The sequence below is a fragment of the Pseudopipra pipra genome, chromosome 21 (assembly GCF_036250125.1).
Source record: "Pseudopipra pipra isolate bDixPip1 chromosome 21, bDixPip1.hap1, whole genome shotgun sequence".
NCBI lineage: Eukaryota > Metazoa > Chordata > Aves > Passeriformes > Pipridae > Pseudopipra > Pseudopipra pipra.
In genome coordinates this window covers 10394442-10420296 of record NC_087569.1, presented here as the reverse complement: position 1 = coordinate 10420296, position 25855 = coordinate 10394442, and the positions used below count along the sequence as shown (strand labels likewise).

Below are 25855 nucleotides of genomic sequence, written 5' to 3'. Positions count from 1 at the left end.
GGCGGGCCCGGGGCGGCGCGGCGGAGCGGCGGCGCGGGCGGCGGGGCCGGGGCGGCGCGGCGGGCCGGCCGCCCCCCCCGCGGGGCTGGCAATGGGCCGGTCCCGGGCTGGGGAAGCCGAGCTGTGGCGAGAGAAGATGGAGGAGCGGCCGAGGTGTCCGGGGCCGCCGCGCCGCCCGCCCCGGCCCGGCCCCGGGGCCGCTGCGCCGCCCGCCCGCCCCTTCTCCCCTCCCCGCCCGCCGCCCCCGCCCGCCGCGTCGGCAGGGAGGGAGGGAGGGAGGGAGCCGCGGGGGCGGCGGGGGGCGGCTTCGCCCGCGGGTGCGGGCGGGCGGCGGTGCCGGGGGCGGGGGGGTGAGCGCGGGGCCGCCCCGGGGGTCGCCCGGCGCCGCCGCCACTTCGGCTCCCCCGGGCTCGTCCTCAGCCCACCCGGGCTCGTCCTCAGCCCACCCTGGGTGCTGCCGCCTGCCCGGGCCGGCCCGGCTTCGCACCCCGCCTGGCCGGGCTCCAGGAGGGCCGGGCCCGGCGCTGTCCCGCGGCCCAAGGCCCCTCCAGCCCTCCCCGGGCCAGGCCGTGTCCCCCCGGCCCTGCAGCCCCCGGGCGGTTCGGGCGATGCGGTGCCACCGCAGCCCCCTCCCCGCTGCGCTGCCCCGCACACCTCCACGTGTTCGGCTGAGTGGATTCGCCCGTATCTGAGGCATCTGAGGCATCTTCAGCGCAGCACCTGAATGCAAATCGTAGCCACGAGCAATTAAATACATACATACCGTTAATTACGTGTTTATACACATCAAGCACATCCCTGACAGGCAGGAGGATGGGACCCAGGGACAGCTCCATGTGCCTCCCCGGTGCTCCCAGGACAGGGAGGGATGTGTGGGACACCTGTACCCCACCTCGGGTGGCATCTGAGGGACACCTGGCATTTCTTGGGTACCTGGGAGTGGCCGATTTAACACTGCAACAGGAGGGGGGTTTTAATCCTGACCTCCACTTGCCTTCCCCGGGGCTGGGGAGATGAGAACAGGCTTACGGCACTTTATTATTTATTTTCCCACAGCTCTGGTCAATCCTCTTTGCTCGGGCCTGGATCCCTGCTGAGCATCCGAGGCCTCGGCCGCTGCGGCACCACGGGCGTGGGGAGAAACAGCTGAGCCACCCCAGCCACAGCACTCGGGGCTAAATATGGCTCCTGTCAGCAAGGCTGCCCTGAGACTTCCTCCCGTGCAGGACAGCCGGCTGGTTTTTCTCGTCTCCTGTTACAGATAATGCACAAGCCAGTCCCAAAGCCACAGCTCAGTGTAATGCTGGGGGGGAGGAGGGACAGCAGGGACCAGGGGACGCTCATGAGGGTCCCAGCCTGCTGGCTCAGCCGTGGCTTTGTGCAGCCTCAGGCAGGTCACCTGCCCCTGCAGCCACAGGGTCCTTGGCCCTCCCCAGGCGTTTCTTCACCTTCTGAGAGCATTGCAAAACAGTCCTTGTTCTGTTCCGAGTGACGCCTGCGGATGTTTCACGCCTCTTGGGCTTTTTTCCTTGAAACTCCGGTGCCAGAGTCAAGTGGTTATGTCAAAATCTGTTTGCATTTAAAACAAAAAGGAGTTTCTCAGCCCTGTGACCCCAAAGGGAAGTTTGTGGCCATGTGCCCGGGGGCTCGGCTGCCTGGAGTGGCCAGACCTGCTTGGGAGCACCTGCAGCTCAGATGGTCCGTCTGCCTCAGGAAATTTGGAGCCTGCTTGGTTTTGACCCCCCAGTCTGCACCATGGTGGAACTCTGTGCTGAGGCACAGTCTGGAAACGTGCAAAATACCACCCTTGCTCTGCAGAGGCTCTGAATTAAGAAAAGCACACCAAAAAAAAAGGAGCTAAAAGGGTTCTCCAGTGCACGTGCAGCACTCGCATGGGCCCGGCTCGCCTGGAGATGGTCTCTCTGCTCAGCCAAGATTCTCTTCCCAGCCACTGCACGGGAGCAGCTGGATCATCCCCTGCTCCACCCCGCGTGCCAGCGCCCCAGGGTTTCCCTCTCCTGCCCTGTGTTCCGACCCCGGCACTGCCCTCGGCAGAGCGGGTCTGCAGGAGAGCCCGGAGCAGCCCCGCTGGAGCAGAGGAGACACCACTGCCGCCCCTGGTTATTTTCCTCCTGGTGGCTCAGTTATTTTTGTTAACGCTTATTAAGGAAGACTTGGGAGAGCTCTTTGTTAAGGGCTCACACTCACTTCAATTAAAGGCTAAGAAAGCTACCCAAGCGTATCACTGACTCATCGGAGAAATCCCGACGAGCACGTAGCCGGCTAAACTCTGTGTTCTTGTTTCCACAACTAAAGAACCAAGAGGGGATACAGGAACAAAACCTGTAAGACTCAAAGCTGAGCCAGAGAAGAGGGAAATGGGGTTGGAGCCCACTTCCCTCTTGGGAGTGCCCGGCTGAACCCTCCCAGCCCCTCATCCTGCAGCCGAAAACAGAGCTGGGTTGGGAGCAGAACGAGCCGAGGTGCTGAGAGAGTCCCCCGGGGGAAGGAGCTCGCGGGAGCTCTATTTAGAAAGGGCAAGTCTATGCCAAACTTGACGAACTTTCCTTTACCCAGAATTATAACTGGAAATCTAAAAAGCCACAGTGTTTGAAAACACATATTTACATTATATATGCCCCAAAGCAGAATAAACAAAGGTTAGATTTGTAAACTCTCCGTCTTAATTAAAGCAGCGCTGCTTAGGACAAACCCACATAACAGGTGGCTTGAAGTGTTGTGTTATTTAATTTATACCTTCCAGCTCCCTTAGTCATCGAGCTGGGACAGCGATAGCATCAGCAGCCACCCCGCTGCGCCGGCACCGCGGCGAGCGCGCACAGGGAATTTCTAGGGCACAGGGAACCGGGTGGCCCATTTACCACCGTCCCGAGGCTGCGCTTTTCTGCCTTTTCAAACACAAATCTTCCCTCCTTCCTTCCTTCCTCAGCGCTTCCCACGCTGTTGGGGCTGCTGGGTGTCCCCTGCTGCCAGTGCCAGAGCCGAGGCTGGTTGTGGGGAGCCTCCCAGGGACAGGCCAGCACTGGGGCTGCCCCTCGGTGCCACAGCCACGCTGTGCCCAGTGCTGGCACCTCCGAAACCCCCACAGAGCCCGGCTGACCGTGTCCCTCCTGCCACCCAGCACACGGCTCCTGGGGAGATCACCTCCAGGAGAACCAATACCTGTCGTGCACTCGACAAACCCCCCTGGCAGGGTGACTCGAACAGAGGAGCTGCTTCCTCCACTGTGCTCAGCCATGGAATAGCTTAGAAGGTGCCTATTTGCACTCTGCCATGAGCTGTCCTGCCTGCTGGGATGGGATGTGGGGCAGGGCAGGGTTGCAGATCCCCTCCAGGATGGGATGCAGGGCTAGGGCAGGGGGATACAAATCCTCTCTGGGGTGGGATGCAGATCTCCTCTGGAATGGAATACATTTAACTCTACCCATCTTATCCCATGATCCTTGCAGCAGCCCCCCGTGCGTTAGGACCTGCACTGGCACATAAGCAATAAAATCCTTATTTGCTTTGCTGCTCTCTGTGCATCTCCCCCGGGTGTAGAGTGATGAGAGGCTGCCCACAGTGTGTGTGCACCCACACACCCTCTTTGCCCGGGACCTCCAAGCCACGTCCCCCGGCCCCTGCTGACACGCCGTGCTCCAATTCCTCTGGGCAAGTGTGTGCTTGCATTGCTAAGAATAGAAACTGTTGTCAAATATTTCAGCTTTAGAGAAGCCCCTTTCTGCTTGTGCTCTGCTCCCTGAGCGACGTGGCGGGCTTTGAATTTCACAGCTCCGTGGGGCTGGAAAGCCCCGAGTGTGTAAACAAGCTGTGCTGCTGGTACTGAGAATGTGCTCCCTGCAGGCAGTTTCTCTTCAGCTGCTTCCCAAGTTTGTGTCTTCTCTGGTTTCTCTGTTTGCAGCCTTGATTCCCTCTCAAACTGATCAGGCACACTAAAAAGAGACAGTAAAATACATCTGTGGGAAGCAGGTGTGGAAGCAGAGTGTGTGCCCACTGCAAGGATCAGCCACGGGATGAGCCAGCATCCTCCAAAGAGCATCCCTGACCTGCAGCAAAACGAAGGTGGAAGGTGCTGTGGGGACAGACATTCACCAGGCAGAGGGAAAGGGAAATGGAAACAGAAAGGGAGAGAGAAAGGAAAAGGCAAAGTGAAAAAGAAAGGGAAAAGGAAAGCTCTTGCCAGATAACTGCCCACAGTCACGGTCTCCCCCAGCCTTGGGGGTGGCAGTGATGCCCTGCCCATGCCCTGTCAGCGCTGCTGCTGCCGAGGGCACCGGATCGTGACTGGCGCATCTGAAAGATCGCTCCACTTTTCAAAAGAGGAAAATAGGATGCAGGAAATTACCAGCCAGCTCGGCTGAATCACTGAGGGAGGCAGGACAGGAATCAGTGGGGAAGCAGTGAGGAGCTGCTCAAAGGCAGGAGTTGGTAGCGGGACTGGCAGGGATGGCTGAGCTCTGCCCCGTGCTCTGTGTCCAGGGGTTCAGCACCAAACTTTGAGGTGCGTCGCTGCAGGGATAGATAAGGAGGGAGGGAAGCTGGAAAAGCCAGTGTGATGCCCAGGGCAGTGTAGTCGTGGTGCCAGGGCCACACATGTTGTTGTGGCAGCAGGGAGACCTCTGAGTCTGTGTGGATCCAGTGTCAGCTCCCACCACACCCTCCCTGTCCCAGGGCTCCTCAAGAGCCGGGCGATGCCCGTGCTCCCGCCAGGCAGGAAAAGCGTGATGGTTACTCCATGCTTCAAGCATTCCCTGGTGAAAGCATTCCCATGGCAAACTGCCCTGCAGTGGTCACTCCCTTCCCTGCTGTTCTCCTGAGCTCTTCCTTCCCCGCTGCACCTCCTGCACCCACTGTCCCCACTTGGCCACGCTGCCACACCTGCCATGGGAAACCCTTCCTGCCTCCCTGGGATTTCATCATCCTCCCTGATCTTTGCCATCCCTGTGAATCCGTTGGTCTCCTCTCCCCACGGTGCCGCAGCAGGCGGATTCCCGCTTTCCTGCAGCCTGAGCCTCACTTTCCCCGAGGGCTGGCTCTGTTCCTCCGCGGCTCCGACGCTCCCTCTGGGCCCAGCACACGCCAGGGCCACGCGGGAGCCGCTCGGAGCTTCCGGCCGGGCAGGAGCAGCGGGAGCAGGACTATGTTTAGCCCCGCGTCCGCCCAACAGCGCCCGGGAAAGTGCCCTTATCTCTTCCCACCTCCTTGTCCTCAGCCGTGCCTGGGCTAATCTCTGCTTGGCACCTTGAGCGCCGGAGCTGCCACGAGCCACCAGCACCCGGCGGCCTTTTGTTGTTATTTTAAGTGAACTCCGTCACAAGGTTTTTCCCACAAAACAGCCGCTGTCAGCTGTGCCCCGGCGGGGCGGAAGAGCTGCTCTCCCGGTGGCCACGCCGGCCGTGGGGATGCTGCTGGTGCTGTCACCGTCCTCAGCAATGAGCAGAATTGCTGCCTGTGCCCCAGAACTGGGGCTGCTCGTCGCTGCTGCCACAGCAGAGCACACGTGGGGGGCTCCCCGGGGCAGCTGAGGGGTGCACGGGGCCGGGCACTGATGCCACATGGTGTGGACTCCCCACACTGAATATCAGAGCATAGAATCCCACAATGGTTTGGGTTGGGAGGGACTTTAAAGCTCACCCAGTTCCACCCCTTGCCAGGGGCAGGGACACCTCCCACTAGACCAGGTTTTTCCAACCCCTGTCCAACCCTGAACACTCCCAGGGATGGGGCAGCCACAGCTTCTCTGTGTCTGTATGATTTACATAAGATTTACACACGATTTGCACAGAGACTTGCAGATACACAGCATCTTCAGTCTCATACAGGACGTTTCAGAGCCCTCCTGGCAGGTGCTCATGGCCCCTGCTCACCCCATGCCCCGCATTGCCCTCAGCACTTCACCTTTGAGCAACTGCTGCTCTCCAGGAAAACATTCCCAGTTTGATTTAAAAACTTCCCTAGCCAGAGCCTGTACCAATTACTTAGCAGCGTGCTGCTCTGGTTAATCACCAGTGACCATTTTTAGTAATAATTCCTGTGGGGCCGAGGACTGTGGAGAAACATCCGCTCCTGCCTTGCTCCCCTTCCCACCATCTGCCCCGGCTTCTCCCGGGCACGGGATGTACAGCAGCAGGCACATAAGGTCAGTGCATTTAGGGAAAAACACGGCCACTGAATTAGAGCAGCCCAGCCAGCGAGGAAATCCTAACGCTAATCCCTGATCTTTCACTGACACACGGCAAAGCTCGGCCCAGCCGGCTGCTCCCTCCTCCCCAGCCACAGCTGGAAAACACGGATAATGCTGCATTACCTTCCCTGCAGGGCTGCTGCGATTAATAGCAGCGAAGAGCTCTGAAATCCTTCAGGGATGGGGTTGGCAGGGATTAATACCCGGCTAGATGGTCCCCCAGGACCTTTCGCCAACACCATGCCCCATTTTCTTTATTCTTTGCTATTTACTTTTATTTTTTTCTGGGACCTGGGTGTTGTTTAATCTCATTTGGCAGCTATGGATTGTCTCCAAAATAATCAATGTTTGTGCATTCATCTGCATCGCTCAGCTGATCCCACGGGGATGAACATCCAGCACTGGCAGGAGCCTCGGGCAGAGCATCCCTGCTCTCACCAGCCAAGGAACCAACTTTCCTCCATGTTTCCAAGGGGGCAACAAAGCCTTTTGGTGGTACCAGGCAGCTCTGCCTCAAATTAATTTCGGTGCCATCGGGAAAATATCCTGTATCATGCTGCAAATCAGGCAGGGAATGATGCTCCCCCTGCCTCCCCCCTGCCTGCACCCCGTGTACTGTAAAGGCACGCACGTGTGAGGATGGAGAATCAATGGATCCAGAGTCAAATCCAGCACGGAGCTGCACAGAGGTATTTTCTCTCCGTGTTTTAACCGGTATCAAAAATAAGCAGAAAAATAGAGCCCTGCCCTTTGTCGGGGAGGAAAACACCCGGAGTTCAGCAAACTGCCAAGTTCTTCATGTTTAAATTTCCGCTGGCAGCTGCTCCCCGCAGCATCCCAGCCAGTCCAACACCCCGCGGGAGCCCCGGGTCCGCGCCGGCAGCCCTCCCCAGCTCGGCATCCGCCTGCTCGGGGCTCGTGGGGACCCGGCTCGTCACCGGCTGCGCAGAGGGCGAGAAACGGGGCTTTCGAAAAAAATACCAGACCCGGAGCGTGAATCGCGGCTGAGTCACCGAAACACGAAACTCACTTAAGGGATGAATTAGAGCTATTAGAATACAGAGGTAATTACTCATGCGAACAATGCCCTGCTCGACTCTTTAATGATTACACAAATTAGTGCATAAAATTATGTTAATGGCCCTGCAACCGGCACATACAGCCAGCCCGCCCGGTGGGAGGGGACGAGCAGAGCTGAGCCTCAGCACCCAGGAGTGAGGTGAGGGCTTCAGCCTCCCCTGGCATTCCCTCGCCTCGATGGGCTCTGTGCCGGTCCGGCCTGCAGTTCTGCCAGGCTCCATGTCCATCCTATGGCTCTGCCAGGCTCCAGGCCCATCCCATGGCTTTGCTGGGCTCCATGCCCATCCTGCAGCTCTGCTGAGCTCTGTCGCCATCCCACCCCGCAGCTCTGCCATCCCATCCCATGGCTCTGCTGGGCTCTGTGCCCATCCTGCGGCTCTGCTGAGCTCCATGACCATCCCACAGCTCCAGGCCCATCCCATGGCTCTGCTGGGCTCCTTGCCCATCCCGCAGCTCCGTCAGGCTCCGTGCCCGTCCTGTCCCATGACTCTGCCAGGCTCTGTGCCCATCCCATCGCTGCTCAGCCGGGCAGGACAAAGTGCTGCGAGGAACGCGCAGTGCGGGTGGTACATCAGTCTGACTCTCCTTCAGGCACGCGGGAGAGGGATTTTAGGGAACATTTATTAAACAGGGAACTTCCTGGAATCTGCATTTTTCCGAATAATTCAGCTTTCCCTTTGAAACAGCTCCAAGTGCAATTCCAGATAAACTGCTCTTCCCTGCGCAGGTGCAGCGAGGATCATCCTGCACTTGGCACGGGGGACTCTCGCCAAAGCTGGGGCTGTTTTTAGCCAGTCTAGAAATGAGTCCCATTTTGCTGCACAGTTAAAACCCTGCTGTTATCAGAAGCAAGAAACCTCACGGCACAACCAGCACGCACAGATCAATGAATGAATCCCCTGTTCCAAAGCAGAAGTTTCTGTTCAAAAAAAAAAAAAAAAAGACCTCAAACAAACAACAAAAAAAACCCCGAATTGTGGTTTCTAGGAGAAACCACAAGTTTTCTAACCGTTTCTATTTCAGCCTAATGTTGGGTATATTAAGTACAGGGCTATCAGGACGATGTGCAATTAAGGAGGAGAGATTCCCTCCCTCCCCGCGGTGCTTCCCAAGTGTTTGCACAATGAAGGCAGTATGGGCCGGGCTGGCCGGGCAGCTGCGCTGCCCAGGGCGGCACAGAGGGGCCACACAGCCCCGGGGGCACAATCGCCCTCAGTTGTACCAACAAAGCGGCACTATCGGAAACGCAGGAGCGTCGGAACAGGCAGATTCCCTGCTGGAATGGCAGAGCTGCTCCAGCGCTGCCGGGTAAAAGCCCGGTGGCACCGGGGAGGGAATGCTTCCTGCTCGCTGCACTGGGGTGTGCAGCAGAAACACCCCTGGCCTTGGGATGGAAGAATTATTTAGGAGAGGGGGTTACATTTGGTTGTCCCCTCTGCTCTAGCAAAGGTAATTCCAACCTCTAATTCCCACCCCTTTCCATCTTCAGAGAGTACAGACTCTCAAAACATTGCGTTTTGGGAAGAACACATTCATAAAAGAAGACACTTGGTGCCTTGGTTTGCATCTGTTAAAATCCTAGGAAATATGCTCCCAGATGTGCTGGCACAGCAGCCACCACAGGCTGCCTGGCTGCCTGCAGGGAGCCTGCTCCCACTAATGCACTGGGATATTAAAATAAATGGAAGTTTTACCCAACAGCCCCAGCTGGGCGAGTGGATGCAGCTCTGGAAGCAGATTCCCCGCGAGGGAAGGCAAGTGGGTGCTGACTCAGGTTCATTTTCATCCACAGTCCAAGAAGCCAAAGGGGGAAGAGATGGCACTGGGTTCCCTGGGCTGTGCCAGGCAGGAGTGCTGCTCCCAGCACCTGCTGACTCCTCACCATCTCCGTCACGTCGTTAATGAACTCGTAACGTGGTGTAATTAAAAACTGAGAGTGTGTCAGGAGGCACAGCCTCCTCCAGTTAACTTTTTCTAGCGCTGTCAAACCTGGTTTATAGCACATTCCTGAGACATTAATTTAATTCCTCTATTTTATGTCAATCAGAGGACACGGTGATCCCCCCGAGGACGGTGAAACACACTGGATCAGAACCCAAAATTAAAACATGGGGCACTTGGGGAAAGTCTTGCTTCACCCCATGGCTTTCCTGCTCCACCACCGCCTGTCTGGCTGCTCACAGCATGATGACAGAAACAACTTCACAGGAAAAGAGCTGAAACGAACCAGAGCTCCACACTGGGAACAGGTTTATTATGGCATCTCAACGTGCTTTACAAACCCCACAGCTGGGACACAGAGAACAGAGCGAGTGGGTGATGCTGGGGCAGTGGTGCAGCTGCAGGAACCCCGAGGACCCACAGCCACCTGAACTCTCCCCTCAGAGGGGAACCCCAAAATGAGAGAGGGAACTCATCAATGCTCCATTCCCTTCTGTTTTCCAGGTGAAACGGAAACGCACCTTGCAGGAAGGTGACATGGAAACGCACCTTGCAGGAAGGTGACACGCCCCACAAATCCCAGCACTGAGGAAAAAGTTGTGTGACCTCCTCCTCCTCTGAGTCAGTGCCCTCTTGTGTCCCCCCCCGGGGAGGATCAGCCTTTCCACGGGCTGATCCAAACCACTGACATAATCTCGGAAGCAAACAGCCCTCAGGTATTTCCCACTCCAGTAGCTGATCCACACAGGGAGAGCTGGAGCACATCCCACACTGGGAGAGCTGGAGCACATCCCACACTGGGAGAGCTGGAGCACATCCCACACCCGCCGGCTCCCCAGCACCAGGACTGGGCTCAACACACTGCAGCCTTCCTGCACCTCCAACACACATCTTGCACAGGGAATTCCGTGTTACAGCTATCCTGCACCTCCAGCACACACCTTGCACAGGGAATTCCGTGTTATAGCCTTCCTGCACCTCCAGCACACACCTTGCACAGGGAATTCCGTGTTATAGCCTTCCTGCACCTCCAGCACACACCTTGCACAGGGAATTCCGTGTTATAGCCTTCCTGCACCTCCAGCACACACCTTGCACAGGGAATTCCGTGTTACAGCCTTCCTGCACCTCCAGCACACACCTTGCACAGGGAATTCCGTGTCTCATAATCAGCTGAACCACTCCTGATGCTGGTGCTCCCTGTGTTAACAAGCTCCTGATTAACCTGTGTAGAGGCACAAGCTCTGCTTGGACTCTGGGTCAGACCTGACCCTCCTGTTTCAAAGCAGGGACTGTGACCCCTTTGTCTGTTGGGATCCTTCACTCCTCCTTTCCCAGGGGTCACTTTCTTCCCAAGCTGGAGCAATCCTCCCCAAACTCCAGTCCTGGCAAAGCAAACTCTTCAAGTTTCTTCTTGTGAAACGAAAGGTTTTGCTTCCTTGAGCACATCCAGAACCTTTAAAACTGCTGTTTCACCTTTCTTCAGTGCAGGTGATGGAACAGATCAATTCTGCTCCCAGAGTCTGGGGGCTTTGGGGCCAAACTCGTCCTTGTGTCACCAGCCCACACCTGTGCAGCCCACAGTGCCCACTCCACTCCCTGGTTTCCTACATCCTAAGAAACTTCTCCGACAAGACTCACCCACCTTCCCACAGGGCCATGGCATCCTTTGGGCATCCACCTTCCTCCTGGGGATGGTGCCATATCCAGCCTGGCCACCTACACCACAGGGGTGCAATTCCCTGTGCCCACAGCTCCGTGATTACACCACTATCCCAGCTCCTACATACCCATCCTTCCTCAGCTCCTGCTCCCTGCCTCATCCACCCACACCAGGAAGGGCCACACAGACCAGTTCTATCCCAATTTATCCTCGGGAGCACAGTGGGAGCAGTGCCAAGCCCACGAATCTCCCATTTTCCCCATGTGATCTCCCAGCCTTATTAACATTCACATTAACACCTCCTCCTTAAAGCAGTGAGAATTCCTCCTTTTCCCCTCCCCATACACTAAATTCCACTCATTTCCCAGGGAACTGATCCTTTACTGAGGAGAAGCTCAAACACGGGCGCTTCCTGTGGAACACTCCGGCTCTGTTCCACACAAAAGCCCTTTGTCTGGGACCTCTGGATTCCCGAAGTGAGGGCGGGCGGGTGAGGACGAGACTCCGCGACCAACGATGACACCGGGCGTGTTTTTGTAAAAATTTTATTTGTCAAAGAAAAAAAAAAGCAATGGCCAATTGAAACCTACGTCATCTTTAAACTCCAATTTTGGTCTTTAAATTTAGAGAAGTGACTTATTTACTTTTTATTTATTTAAACAAACCCCCCTTTTTCCCCTTTAAGGTTTACCATCTACTCGTGCTGAATCCTTCCAAGGAGATTGCTCCAGCGTACCTCTCCAGGTCCTCGCTTTGCTCCTTTTACCAAAAAAATGCAAAACTCCATCGTGCATCTTAAGGGCTCCAATCGTCAAAAATAGGAAAAAGAATATCTTTGGAATAGCCAATTGAGTTGAATAAAAAAAATCCACACGAATGCGGTTTGGTTGGGGCAGGAATCCACTCCTATGTTCCTGGTAATTTGATCCCGCTCCATGAATCCTTGTAATTCAGCCTCCCTATCCTATCCACATTATGATTTGAATCCAATGATCCAGCTCCAAGGATTGGGATCCAGTGAGCCCTCTCCAATCCAAACCTTTATAACCAGCAAAACCAAAAAAGAGGAGGCAAAAAGTTAGATACTGTAATGAAAAAATAGGATTCTGGGGAATGATCAGTTATGTTTGCCATCAATTAATTCAGATGTACAGTAATAACTATCAATTCCCCAAAACAAACTTTCCAATGGTGATGCTCAGATAATTCTCTTAGAAATGTTAATTACTATTTGGAGGAAACATTGTAAATATTCACAATATGTCAACTGGAAATGCCATTATACTCAGCGCATTGGTGGGCTACGAGGTTTTGTGGTTGTAAAAAATGGTTTTATTAAACTGGAGAAGTTTTAACTGCTCAGTCTATCCACCTACTATGGAATGGCTGGACTACAGCTGCACTCCCAGCTGGAGGGAACGTTAACAATCGGTGTTTTCACACGGATTGTGAGTCAATCGTGAATTAGTCTGAGGGGGCAGGGCTGACACTTAAATTATTCCCCACTAGGTTTGCTATTTTTTTTTTTTTGCTTTCATTCTGGTACTTATAAAAATGCAACAGCCACGCTGTATCAGTCACACAGAGGACATGCAGATTTTAGCAGTATTGATATTATACTCTGATTGCAAGTTCTACTACAAGTGTACGGATACTACGGACATGGACACTTGTAACCAAACGCTGCGGGACAAATAAACCAATACTCCCCCCCGGCCCCGGTTACTCCTTTAAAAAACTAGAATGGAATAGAGAATTACAAAAGCAGGGATTTGGCCACAATTGCCCCCCCAAGAAGAGAAGTTTTAAAAGGGAAGAGCAATCGCAGCCTGCGGTCACGAGAACATGCCTGAAGCGACACGTGGGGACACGTATGTGCTCGGCCTCAATTCCCCTGTCTCTCAGTATAAGGTCAATACTGCCAAGTTCATCTGTGACAATAGCACTTGGAGTCATACCATTGCCTCCATTATTGATCTGATCCTCCTCAATCCTCCTTTTGACAATCCTAAAATGATTGACATGTGCTCCACAATCCTTTAATCCAAAGCATTCTTAATCCATCTCTTCAGATATGTCTACAGAAAGACACACGAAAAGGCAAGATAAAAATGTAAGATCCCCCAGAAGAGACAAGTTAGCCACAAACATCCCAACATCCCCAGCTCGTCTCGACCACAGCGGAACACTGAGACATTTACACAGCAATACCACAGCTCCAAGAATGTTGGTATTGAACTAGAACTAAACCGGAACAATCCTGACTGACAGCAATTAAAATACAATTTACCAAAGACAGGAGGGGAATGTTGGTGTCGAGGAGCAAATACTCACTAGGGATTTTACACAAGAATGCAATTCAACAATCCAGCCAATTCGAGTAAAACAGTTGGAATTTAAAAAAAAAAAAAAATAATAATGAAAGACTGTACTAAGTAAAGAAAACTGTGTACAACATGGGGTTCTACAAAAAGATCAGAGCTAGTGATGTTTATGTACGAGATCGGGATCTGCTGTGGCGGGGAGAGTAGCGTGGAGATCCTCTGCTTCTTCTTGGGGAATAACTGCGGCTTCTGCTGTTGCTTCGACTACGGCTCCTGCTACGACTACGGCTGCGGGACCGAGATCTTCCATAGCTTGGGCTTCTTGGGCCATCAACTTTAACACGGATGTAGGCAGTTTCTCCCTATTGGACAGACAGAACTTTCCATTGAAACGTCGAGGCTTCAGGGCCATGTTTCAGGCATGCTGACAGACTGCAGACAGTGCTACTACGGCCAGCACAGACAGCGCAGCTTACACGTCTGTCTCCAGCCTCACCACACACTTATTTAGTTGCTTTGTCACCAAACAGTGAACACCACGTGTTCCTTACCTTCCAGTCCTACTGTTAAGCCCCTTGTATCCAATTCTGGCCAAAGAAAGTAAGTGTGATACCTACCTCGTGCGATCTAAATTTAGTGTTATCCAGCTTTCGCACAGCGTAGGTCATGTCTTCCTTCCGCACAAACTCCACGACACCAGTGCCATCTCGGAAAACATCAGCATAACATACATCACCTGCTTCACGCATGTGATCCTTTAAATCCTGCCAACTTCCACTTGGAGGCAGCCCTACGGAAAAAGCAAGAAATTACTTTAAAACCAGATTATAAGCCTCACCTCCGGTACGTACAGCAGCAGCAGGGAGTAGCAAAGGGGAGGGACTGTACCGGAGGAGCACCGAGGGGACACCATTCCTGCCCTCCCAAACCGCACGCAACGATGCTTTTTAAGGAACAGCTCGCAGCAGCATCGCCACGCCTGCAGGACCCCGGGGGAGAGCACTCGGGCTGAGAGAGAGAGCAATGACTCACCCGAGACGATCACTCTGTACTCCGAGCGCCGGGACGGGGGGCCGTACCTGCCCCTGGGGGCTCCTCCCCCTCCGCCGCCGCCGCCGCCTCTACCGGTGCCGCGGCCGCTCCGGGGGAACTCCACGCGGAGGCGATACCCATCGTAGTCGTAGCCGTCCCGCCCGTAGACGGCGTCCTCCGCGTCCCTGCGGGCGGCACGGGGCGGGCGGTGAGCGCGGCCGCCACCCCCCCGCCTTTGTTCGCGCTGCCCGCCCGCCCCTCCCCGCCCGCCGCCCCCCGGCCCAGGCCGCGGCCCCGGCGGGCTCCCGGCGGCCCCGGGGCAGCGCCCGCGGCGGTCTCACCTGGGGTCCTCAAACTCGACGAAGGCGAAGGGCGGGCCCCCGCGGCGGTTCTTGAGGTCGATGTCGCGGATGGCGCCGTACTTGTAGAACACGTCCTCGATGTCCTTGGTGCGGATGTCGGGGGGCAGGTTCCCCACGTAGATGCGGCAGTCGTTGTTGCCGGCCGGGCCGCGGATGACGCCGCCGCCGGACATGGCGAGGTCGGCAATGTTTGCGGCGGCGCGGGGCGGTGCGGGCGGCGCGGGGCGGCGGTGGCGGGGCCGGGCTGGGCTGTCGGAGCTGTCGCCGCCTCCCCCGACCGCCGCTCCAAAATGGCGCCCGCGGCTCCGCTCGCGCTGCCTCTGCGCGCACCGATCTCAGCCCGGGACGCACCACCGGCCGCAGCACCTCCCGCGCTCACGGCAAGCCAGCGGCGGCACGCGTCTTCCGCCGCGCCCTCACCGACTCCGCTCTGCGCATGCGCGGCGCCGTCTCAAAATAGTCCCTCCCGTTTTTGCCGCTCCGGAGAAGCCGAGCCCGTGCAGGCGGTGCAGCTGCGGGGCGCGAGGGTGCGGCGAGCTCGGTTCTGCCGCGGAGAGCCTCCGGTGCCGGCGGCGGGGGGAGAGTCTGTCCCCCGTAAGCGGTTCTTACGGCTGTGGGGCGCGTGACGTCACGTCCGGTGCGGCGCCCGCGCCATCGAGGCCCGGCCGGGGAGGGCGCGTCCCACAATGCTCCGCGCGGGGCGGCGGGGGCTCTTGGCGCCAAGCGCGGGGCGTGTCCCACAATGCCGCGCGCGGGGCGCGGGGCCGTGCGCAGCCCTGGGCCGGCACAGGGCCGTGCGCAGCGCCGGGGGGGGCGGGACCTGGCGCGTTCCCGCCGTGTTCCCGCTGCGTTCCCCTTGTATTCCCTCTGTGTGCCCGTGTGGCTGAAGGGCCGCGGGCACAGCTCTGTGCCGCTGTGCCGTGCCCGGACACAGTGGGGAAAAGGGCTCTGCCCGCCCCTCGGGGGTAGGACGGAGGCTGAGGCAAAATGGCCGCCCTGAGGGCACAGAGAGCGGGACCGGCCTGCGGCTCAGCCAAGCGGGCATCCAGCTGACACATCTCCTCCAGCAAAGTGTTATTAAAGCCCAGTTTTAAATCTACTCGGTTTGGTTCTTTCCCCCCTGACATGGTGCTTTCTTATTGCTGAACCTGTATGATGGTTCTCGGGGGCCCTTGCATCAGACCGACCTCGTGGTCGACGTGTTTCCTTTGCACCTGAACAAAATGAGTTTGGACATAACAAACTACGAAGGGACTTGGCTCTGTGTTTACATAAATCAATAAAAGTGGAAGAACAAAAAACATGAGAAATTGAGGCAAAGTCACATCCCAAGAGTTCACCTTCAAGAGACCATCATCCACCCAGGGCAGTGTACTTGTGCTGTGTGGTGCGTCTGCAGAGGTTTAATGTGGAGTTACATGAAAAATACACACAAAAGAGGGCAGAAAAGATTTTCCTGCAGAAGAAGCAAGAAAATAATGTACAATTGTGTTACAGTTACAAGATTATGGTTTAAATAAAGTCACTTCAAATCACATTGAAGTAGCCTGGGTTGTCACAAAGCCCTCACGGGTACGTTAAAGCAGCCTTAGAGTGAGAAACCACTTCAGTGTGCCCCAGTCCACAAGATAAAACAGATGTGGGAGAGATAGTGCTAAAGATTATAGAAATAGTTGTTCTTGTGCAGTGTGGGTGTCTCTCACTGATCCCTGGGTGTCGTTTGTAATGGCACAAGTGACTCCATGTGGTGCCGGAGAGGTTCAGTCACTGAAACCACCATGATGGTGTTAAAGCAGTGTTGGAGTGAGGAGAAAACCTCTTTAGGCTCCTGAGTTAATTAAGGGATTGTGAAAAATGCCTTCTGCCTCTTCCTTGGAGCCCATCACGCTGCCCTCATTTTTCATGTGTTAATGAAAAATGCATATTCCTCTGGAAAAACAGCGAGCCGGTGGCTGACAGATAGGGAAATATTTTCAGTGTAACGTCATGACGTGTGTGACTGTTACAAATGCTGCTCGTTTTTCTCTTGTTGAGGTTAAAGTGCAGTGATGTGCTCTGCTCCGGGCATTTTTAACAGGGAATGTCAGTGTTGGATTGCTAATGGATTAAATAACAGTGGCTGCTAATGATGGAGAGATGGTATGAGAGAGCCCATCCGCAGGACTGGTGGATGGCAAAGGGTAAACTCCCAACTGTCTGGGGATTTTCTACATCTTTAACAGAGTTTTATGGTTTCACAATCCACTTTGTAGCAGAACATGACCTGTTGAGCCATGACTGTGGCCCCTGCGGTTCCAGTGCTGATCTATGTGACTTAAGTGGGTGCTTTGGGGTAAAGAATGCATTTTTAACATTATTTAACAAGCTATTCACAATTTAACAAGCTGTTCAGTTATTTGCCAGCTCAGTAGAAATACTCATTGGAGTCCCCACCCCTGGAGGTGTCCAAGGAAGGACTGGATGTGGCACTCAGTGCTCTGGGCTGGGACAAGGTGGGGATCGGGCACAGGTTGGACTCGATGATTTTGGAGGTCTTTTCCAACCTCAGTGATTCTGTGATCCCTGGAAGTGTTCAAAGCCAGGTTGGATGAGGCTTAGAGCACCCTGGTCCAGTGGAAGGTGTCCCTGACCATGGCAGGGGTTTCCTCCCAACCCAAGCCTTTTTGTGATATTAAAAAAAACCCAACAACTACCCTCTCCACAAGAAACAAACCACAAAGAGCCTGATTATGCTCCTCCTGGGTGTAGGGAAGCTCCATCCTTTGCCAAGAAATGAGTTTTATTTTCAAAAACTTATTAAACCATTGAAAGTAATTGTTTAAAGCATCATAAACCAATGGCAAGTCTGCCTGGTTGGTGAAAACCCTGTTGCATAATTTCTTTTGTACCTTAATAATCCTCATAGCTTAGCTGCTTTAAATGATTGTCTTAATTACCTTAATGAAGTGTCTCTTTATAGAAGTATTGGATGTTTTCTTCCTCATTACCTTCCTTAGCTCTGTGTTATCAGTGGAGTGTTTAGTTGGATAAGCTGCAGTGTACTTATTTCTCAGAGTAATTTTTGGCTTTCTAGCAAAACATATATGTGGAGAATCATTAAATTATGTAGAAAATAAATTACTGGGAAGGGAAAAGCAAATAATCTTGCTAAAATAAAAGAAACCAACTACTGTAAAATGACAAGTTTTTGTTCTCAAAATGGCAGCAATGAAAATCAGGGCTTTCCAAGGGAGAATATTGGTGAATAATGCAAATATTACCCGTGTAACGTCAGTGCTGATTGTAATTCCTGATGAAACATGGGAAGCAGAAGGTTTCCCAAGCAGAGCTGCGGGGCTGGGGCCACGGCCCACGGCCTGTCATCGCCCAGCTCTGTTAGAGAGAACCTGTTTTTCCTAATCCTTAGTACAGAGCGATCCAGCTGGGATTAGTCCTGACTAATCTTACTTTGTTGCAAAATAACAGTTCATCAAAGCTCAGACTGTTTGAGACAAAAGGGTCGTTTTTAAAGAGGTTGGGTTTTTTTTGAGAACTGAGCTGTGAATTGTCCCAACTTGCCATTTCCCTCCAGTAACAGTAGTTTGGAATCTGCTGCTGGAGGGGTTTCCTTGGCATTCCAGCAGTAACATGAAACCACACAGGTTGTGTCTTGGGAGGTGAAACAGAAAGCTGGTTCTTGGGGGGGGGGGCTCCATTTTAAATAGTGCCTCAAAGTTATCAAAGTTATTGATTTGCATGTAGGAGAAAGATGCAAAAATACCAGTCCGTGATTTTTTTCAGAGAAACTCTGAGTTTAAGATAAGACAATGAAGGTGTGTGTGAGTATGGAAATAACTCCCATAACAGTGGATGGTGACAGAGCTCGTTTTGTTTATGGAGATTTGTCTGTAAGCAGAGATTTCCTCTGCACATGCTGGGGCATGTCTGGATGCACATGGAAAACACAGCACGCTGCCAGTGGGAGTTTTTCCTGGAAGCCAGCCCGAAAGGACACACACAGGTGGAGACTTAAAGGAGAAAAGCCTCGCAGACGAGCAGAGGTAACACCACCAGAATTCAAATCATGCCAGGCAGCTTGGGAAATGCTCATTTTTAGAAATTCCAAAACACTGCTGTTTTTTCCTCTCATGAGAGCAGCCACACCACGCAGTTGGTCACACGATGTGCTTGGCAGAGCCGTGATCCCAGGTCCCTAGAGCAGAGTGCCCAGGTCTTCATGGGCCACCTCGTCACCCCGGCCGGGTGAAGGGGCACAGGGAAGCAGAATCTGGTTAAATGGTGTGTGTTAATTTGTCTGGCTGGTACTAATTAGAGGTTGATTTAAAAACAATTTAAAAGTAATAAAAATCAGGGATTTGCTGTGATTTCTGCTGCCTCATTTTCACGCTACTCAGATTTGCAGTGCCCAGCGTCCCCTTTGATTCCCAGGTGCCAGCACACCACGGCTTGAGGTGGCAGTGGAAGGGGCAGAGGTTGGCACAGACCAGAAAGTTTCAGTGAGCACCCCCAAATCTGTTTTAACAGATTTCTTTCCCTGGGTAAATATTTCTGTTCCTCCAGGGCTCTGCCGTTGCTCCCTGCAGCAGCCGCTCCCACTGCCCTTCCCTCTCCCTGCCTGGTGGGATGCTCCAAGGCCTGATGTGGAGAGGGAGGAAAATGAATGCAAACTGTTCAAGTAAATAAACCCGCCAAGGTTTATTCCTGCTAAGGAATAAAGAAGTGGAAAGGAGCGGATCTCTTCGTGTGGCTCATTCCAGACACATCTTTGTGGTTCAGCAGGACTGGCCAGCGAGGGTTTTCCTGCAGCCGCTCGGTTTCCTTTTGCTATTTTTATTTCCCTGTGCATTTCCTGGAGTTACCTCCTTTCCCCTTGACCCATTCCCACACTCCAGGCTGAGCCATCCACGCTGGGATCCACCAAGGAGCCACCAATGGCACTGCACCGGCACTGGGAGCTCACCAGCCCCACTTGGCACCTCCTGTCCCACTGCTTTTCTTCTGACTCGGAGTGAACGCTGCCATCCCAACACAGGGAACTGAAACAGCATGTGTTTGTCCATTATCTGCTGTGTGGCTCCTGCCACTGTCCCCACCAGGACACCACAGGGCCGTGGCACAGCCACGGGCAGGAGGAGCTGTGTGTTTACACATTCTGGGGGGTGTCTCTGTGGTGGCCATGCCACCAAGCCAAGCCTTGAGAGCGTGGGTAGAGCTTCATCTCTTTGTTCTCCAAAAATAGCCCCAATTTGCCAGGCCTGAGTGGGTTTTAAAAGAGGTTTTCCATTAGCTTTCCGTCAGATGCCGCTGGCAGCACTGCCGACGTCCCTGCTCCCTCCCCGGTCTCGGGGCTTTCAGCAGGACGTGGCCCCTGTGGCATCAGTGTGGGTTTGGTGATTTTATTTAACACAAGGAACTACAATGAGTCAAAAATGCATTAACATTGGTTTCAAGCAGAGTATTTTTAAATACAAATAAAGTTTTCAGAACTGTTTTGTGGACGTGTGTTAACTTTACGCAAACATTGGAGAGAGGCGAGGGACTGCGAAAACCACTTGAAACAAAAAGTCATGGAGATGAGGGTGGGAGGGACACCAAGCCATATATTTTTCTGTCAGAGCTCAATGAAAGGCAAATAAACGAGGAAAAATAAACTCAACGTTTACAAAAGGCCCAGGGTGGGAGCAGCCGCCGAGACCTGGAGCAGTTTGCTGATCCCAGGGCCCGGATGCTGCTGAAAGGGTTCTGCTCCTGCTGGAAATCCTGTTCCACAGCATTTTATTATCCAGACATTCCTCACGTAGGAAACCTCAGAGTTAATACCCCATTAATTTTTGAGGTGAAGGGTGCAAAGTAAGTGATTTTAAATGGGCAGATTAAAAGATGTGTCAGAAATTAGGCGTGGAAATGCCCCAGCAGTGGCTGTTCTGCGCTCTCCTCCGGGGGTCAAATAAAAAATGAGAACATTTTATTTTCGTATGATATTGGACTTTCTGGTACCACAGTAGCCCAACTAAAATATGAAATACAATGAAGAAACCTAATTTTTTTTGCTTTCCTAATAGGCCTTTTAGGTGCGGTTCCTTGAGGGCAGTAAATAGGATTAACAGGTCGTTGTCATTTAGAGCATGACTGGCGGATAATATTTTGATGATTTCCCTGGAAGCATATTAACATTTTTATCCTCTGAAATACCACATGTGAGAAAGAAAGGATCAAAGGAGCGGGAGCTGCATGGGGTGAGGAGCCTGGGAGAGCTGGGCTGGCGAGGGCAGGGAGCTGCAGCACCAGTAAAAGCCGCAGTTCCTCCACAGGAACCAGTTATTCATAAACCCATGGCTTTGGATAATGTCCTGGGGTATCAGAGGACTTTACTGCTTCTTCATTCACCTCCCCATCACAGAGGGTTTCATGAGACACACACACGTGTGGCATCCCCATGAGGCTTTTTTGCTGTTAACAGCAAACAATCCCTGTGCTGCCGGGCTGGGGGCGAGCACAAAGCAGTGCTTCCACTTCTGTTTGCTCCGAGAGCATCAATGCTCTCAGTGAGCATTTTTTTTCCTCTAGGGTTTGTTTTTATTTATTATTCCCTCTTTTATTCCTCCTCATCCTCCCAGACAGAGGGCAGCTTGGCTCCCGAACCAATTGCTTGCCTGCTTGGAGTTACACACCAGCTGAGCACCGTGATGGACTGGGGCTGAAGTGCTCCTGAGTGCTGGTGGGACAGAGGTGAACTGGAAATGCACCCTCCAGACCCCAGTTGGTGGTTTACACTGAGGGCATAGGTTTGGGTGTCTCTGGTACCCACTGGCTTCTTGGTGCTCCATGGCAAAGCCTGGTGTGTTTGCTCGTGGCTGACTATGGGCTGGCCTGGATCCTGCAGCTTGGAGGCTCACCTGGATCCCAGCACGGAGGCAGAGCCATCCGAGCGTGTGCAGAGGTTTGCTCTCCTCCCACGGATATTTCCATGCCGTGGGACCTAAGCAGCTGTAGCATTCCTGTAAGAAAACCACCACCATTTGACAATGTTTGGCTGGAAACCTCTGCTCTTTTCTGGCCATGAAGTGCATTCCTGACGCCTCTCCCTGTGTCACCATGATAACCCCAGACTGGGGATGAGGCGGGACCTGCCCATTAATTCCCATCCTGTGGGTGTTGAGCAGGGGACAGGGTGCACTTACAGCTCCAGGTATAAGTTTTCCTGGCTCATGCTGGAGGTGTCAGAGGGAGGTGGATACAGGCTGTGCTCCCCTCTGTCTCCCTGCTCCTGCCCTCGTGGCCTCGCTGAGCCCTTGGGTTGTGCTGGCTCGGAGCAGTTGCTCTGTGCAAGGACAGCCCTTCCCGCTGTATTTCCAAGGCCGATTAAGCAGGAGGCAGAGTAGCCTTAAGCATTCCTCTAATTAAAACAAAATCCCTTGTGGCCTCTTATATACAGAGAGACATTACAGACCTAAGGCTTGTATAAAATGTGTATTTATTGATCGGATCAACTGTTGCAGCTCCTTCTGCAGAGTTCAGTGAGAGCATCACCACGGCCAGGCTGGTGAGGAGGGCAGGGAGGGGGTTCTGGGTGATGCCAGCCCAGGGAGAGCCCGTGAGTGTCTGTGAGCTATATATACATTTATGTACATTTATATCCATTTATAGACACAGCTGGCCATCTAGGCATCACCTCCAGCACCCGGTCTGATCCTGCTTTCCCAGGCTGGTCCTGGCTCTGGCACAGGACACAGTGCTCGCACTGGGCTCTGGGCTCTCACCAACCAGCCCATTCCCCAGCTGTGGTTTGCAGAGTTGCACCACAGTGGGTTGTTTCTGGCTCCTTCTCTTTTGAGCCCACTCAGATGGCTGGTTTTTTGATTGCAGGAAAGCGAGAACGTTTCTGATAAAGCCTTGGAGTGATCGAAGGACAGGACGTACTTTCCAGGGAGCAACAACCACTGAAATGCTTTTGCAGGCCGAGATTTTGTGCTCAGCAAGTTGCTCCAATTTGAAGCACAATCCCAAGAAATGTGAGTGTGTGGTGGAAATGTCTGCAGGCCTGGATTAAAGCGGCGCTGGCAGATGATGCTGTAGCTTCCACAGTATAAACATTACAGAAAAATAGTGTAAATACGGGGAATTCTATTTTTTTTCCTCATTTTTTCCCTCACTCAGGCCAGGAACTGCTAAAGCTTAAATAAATCATTGCAGAAGTGAGAGTGACCTAAATCATTCTACACAGTGGAGACCTTGTCTCCTGCTTTCGGAGCTTCCCGTATTTAAGCTGTGCCAGAACAGGGTTTAAGTTGTCTGTACAGCAGTGGCTGCTTCCTACACCCCAGGGAGCCCGGGGGAAGGTGTGAGATCGGCTGCCGTGTGCCAGCGAGGCTGCTGGGGAGGCAAAGCCACCGGCTCACTCTTGCTGGGGGAACCAGCAGGGGTTTTTGGTGCCACACCATCCTGTGCTCGGTGCTGGCAGGTTTCCCTGCCCCGTGTGGGGCTGTCACTGTGCTGGGCTCTGCCTGTCCCCAGTAAACACCCAGCTGGGTGCCTAATTCATGCATGCATGCCTAATCAGGGAATGCACAAGTACCCAGTTAATGTACATTTGAGCACCCGAGGAGTTCATGCATCAGCATGCAAAGTGATCGTGCAGGAGCACACACAGGTTCACACTTGGTGCTCGCACAAGTGCAGGGTTGGTCCCGCAGGAAAACCGGGTCAGCACATCCAGGGATGGCTCATTCCTGGGCACATGAGCCCCGATCAGTGCATGCATGAGCACCCAGGCAGCTCACGCATGAGCACCCCGTTATTTTGCATACAAATGCCCAATTAGCCTGTGCATGATTGATCAATTATTTCATGCATCAGCTCCAAGTGGTTTACACGAGGTTTCCCAGTTGGTTCACTGAAGAGTGCCCAGTGTGTTCCTGGAGCAGGGACACCCCTGGGGACTGCAGCCCCGGGCTGGGAAGGACTGTGGCAGAGCAGAGGAAGCACAGAGCAGTGCAAGGACCCAGGTGCCGTGGATGTGCCGCGGTGGGGCAGGAGGAACCCCCTCCCTGCAGCCAGCCCAAAGCCACCGGCATGTCTTGGCACCTCCCAGCTCCTCTGACGGCAGCACTGTGCTCTGCTCGACCACAGGAACCCAACCTTGGCTAGTGCTGTGGCTCACAGGAGGGCGGAGTAAATAATCACAACAGCCCTTCCAGACTTAAAAATTTAGGGAGCCTTTGATGTGAAGGCAGGACATCTTGAAGATAAACCACTGGTGCTCTGGCACAAGCCCAGATGAGAGGGAGCACAGGAAAGGAAAAATGGAAAAACCTCAAGAGAAGAAGTAAAATTAACCCTTGTCCTTTCTCTGGCCCTGCAAGCACACTGAGTCTTGCCCTGTGGTCAGACTGGGAGCCCTGCAAATCCCACTGCAGGAGCGAAGCCACAAGACATCGTCACACAGCACATGGCTTTGATGTGACCTTTCCTTTGGTGTTTATGTTGTCTCCAAACCCGTTTTTCGCTTTGGGAGAGATCAGATTAAAGGGAGTTGTCAGCTCTCCGTGCATCCAGCTGGTCCAGGAGCTTGAGCTGGGGTGCTGGGAACTGCGAGCAGGGGGCTGGGCAGCTTCTCACCCTTCACCCCTCCACGTGCACAGAAGCAGTTGTTACATTCCTGTGCTCATAGGACCCCACCGAGATTCCAGAGAGATGTCCTTATTTATGGATCCTGCATGAACTGCACACCGCGAGTCACTCACGAAAACTTGCAGGGAGCAGCTGACCTGAATCCATATTAATAAGGCTCACAAGTCGTGGAGTGTTTTCTCTCTCATGCCTGTGGGATGGCAGGAACGCGCTGCCTCGTGGCACGCAGGGCTTAGACAAAAAGCCTTCTATAGCCTGTCACATTTTTAAGCCCGTTTGCCTTGGAGATAAGCCCAGGCTGCCCTGCCGTGGTGCCACGCTGCAGCTGCCTCTGCTCTGCTCCAGGACGAACCCGGCACACGAGGAGTGATGGCTCCGTGCACGCTGGAGCCACGGAAGGGCCATGCTGGCTCTGGGGACAGCATTAGGATTTCAGAGCCCCAGTGTGTGATGCTGATGAGAAGGATGTGACCCAGTCCTGGGTAGTTCTTCCTAGAGAGGAGCATTTCTCCCCCAGCCCCCTGCACCCGCCACCCTGCTGCTCCCGTGGCAGTAAAGGGAGGGACGCCTTGCCCAGCTGAGGAACGTGAGGGACAGTCCCAGGGCTGGTATTCCTGCACTCTCTGGTTGCATGTCAGGATGAAAGCCTTTGCAGATCAGGTGCACAGGGAGAACCTGGTTCCCATTCCCTGGCAGAAGTGAGAGTAACCCATGGGAGACAGCACTGCACCCAGACAAGATCTGCGCAGTGACACGGATGGCAGGTAGTGAAAACACTTTATCAGCCCAAATTTGTGAGCAATAAACCCCATGGGGCACTTAGAGTCTGCTGTTGCTGTTAAGGGACCACTCATTGTGCCCAAACCTTCCGCGTCAGCGGTGGCAGCTCCCGCTGGAGGTTTTAGAGCCTTTCCTTTTATAGGGCTTTTTCTTTTTCCACAGGATTTATCCAGGTTCTATAGCAGGGATTCAGGGAGATAATAACGTACATTAACCAGGGCGCTGGAAACTGCTTCGCAAACAAGATTGATCAAAGCAGCCCAGGACGGAGAGCAAACCCTCCGGAATGCGCTTTGCAAAACACTTGCCAAAACAATTGACTCCTGGTAAAAAATAACACGTTGGGCAGTCCCGGGGGGCTGTGCTGGGGAGGGACCTGGGTCCAGCACCCGAAATGCTGGTGGAGGCTGCAGCCATGAGCAAGGGCTTTTGTGGATATGATGAAGTGGCCAAATTCCCCTTGGCACGGAGCAGCAGCCCTGCTCCAGGGTGTCCGGGCGTCACTGCTGTGCCCACAACCTTCATGCTGTTACAGAGGGGCATTAATAGAAGCTGCTTTACTGCTACTGTTGTTTTTATTGATTATTGGCAAGGAGAGTGACTGATGGGGGAGAGAAAGGAAGGGAGCACAGGTGCAGGAGACATGTGGGAGGAGAAGGGAGGGAAGGAATTCCTGCGAGGCGAGGAGATGAAGGTGACATTTTGCAGTTGTCTGCTATGGATCTGTGCTATAAAATAAGTCAGTGTGCCACAACCATGGTGGGGCAGAGCAGAAGTAATGGGCTGAGGTGCTGCAAAGTGGGCTTAGGTTGAATAAGAGAAATTTCCTATGGGGGAT

General features: G+C 53.7%; 1 protein-coding gene across 2 annotated transcripts; it reads right to left on the bottom strand.

Annotated features, from left to right (window-relative positions):
* Window positions 1-11418: 11418 nt before the first annotated feature.
* Window positions 11419-14935, bottom strand: SRSF1 (serine and arginine rich splicing factor 1). Of its 2 annotated transcripts, XR_010435675.1 has the most exons (5): window positions 14587-14929; window positions 14246-14430; window positions 13831-14003; window positions 12848-13575; window positions 11419-11928 (listed from the first exon to the last, which is right to left on the bottom strand). XR_010435675.1 is itself a non-coding variant. In XM_064678110.1 (4 exons), the coding sequence occupies exons 1-4, from the start codon at window positions 14778-14780 to the stop codon at window positions 13381-13383; spliced, it is 747 nt and encodes a 248-aa protein (XP_064534180.1). In that variant the 5' UTR covers window positions 14781-14935; the 3' UTR covers window positions 11419-13380. The 2 variants fall into 2 exon arrangements, 1 of the variants encoding a protein (XP_064534180.1); XM_064678110.1 differs by having other exon boundaries at window positions 11419-13575; window positions 14587-14935.
* Between the last annotated feature and the right edge of the window lie 10920 nt (window positions 14936-25855).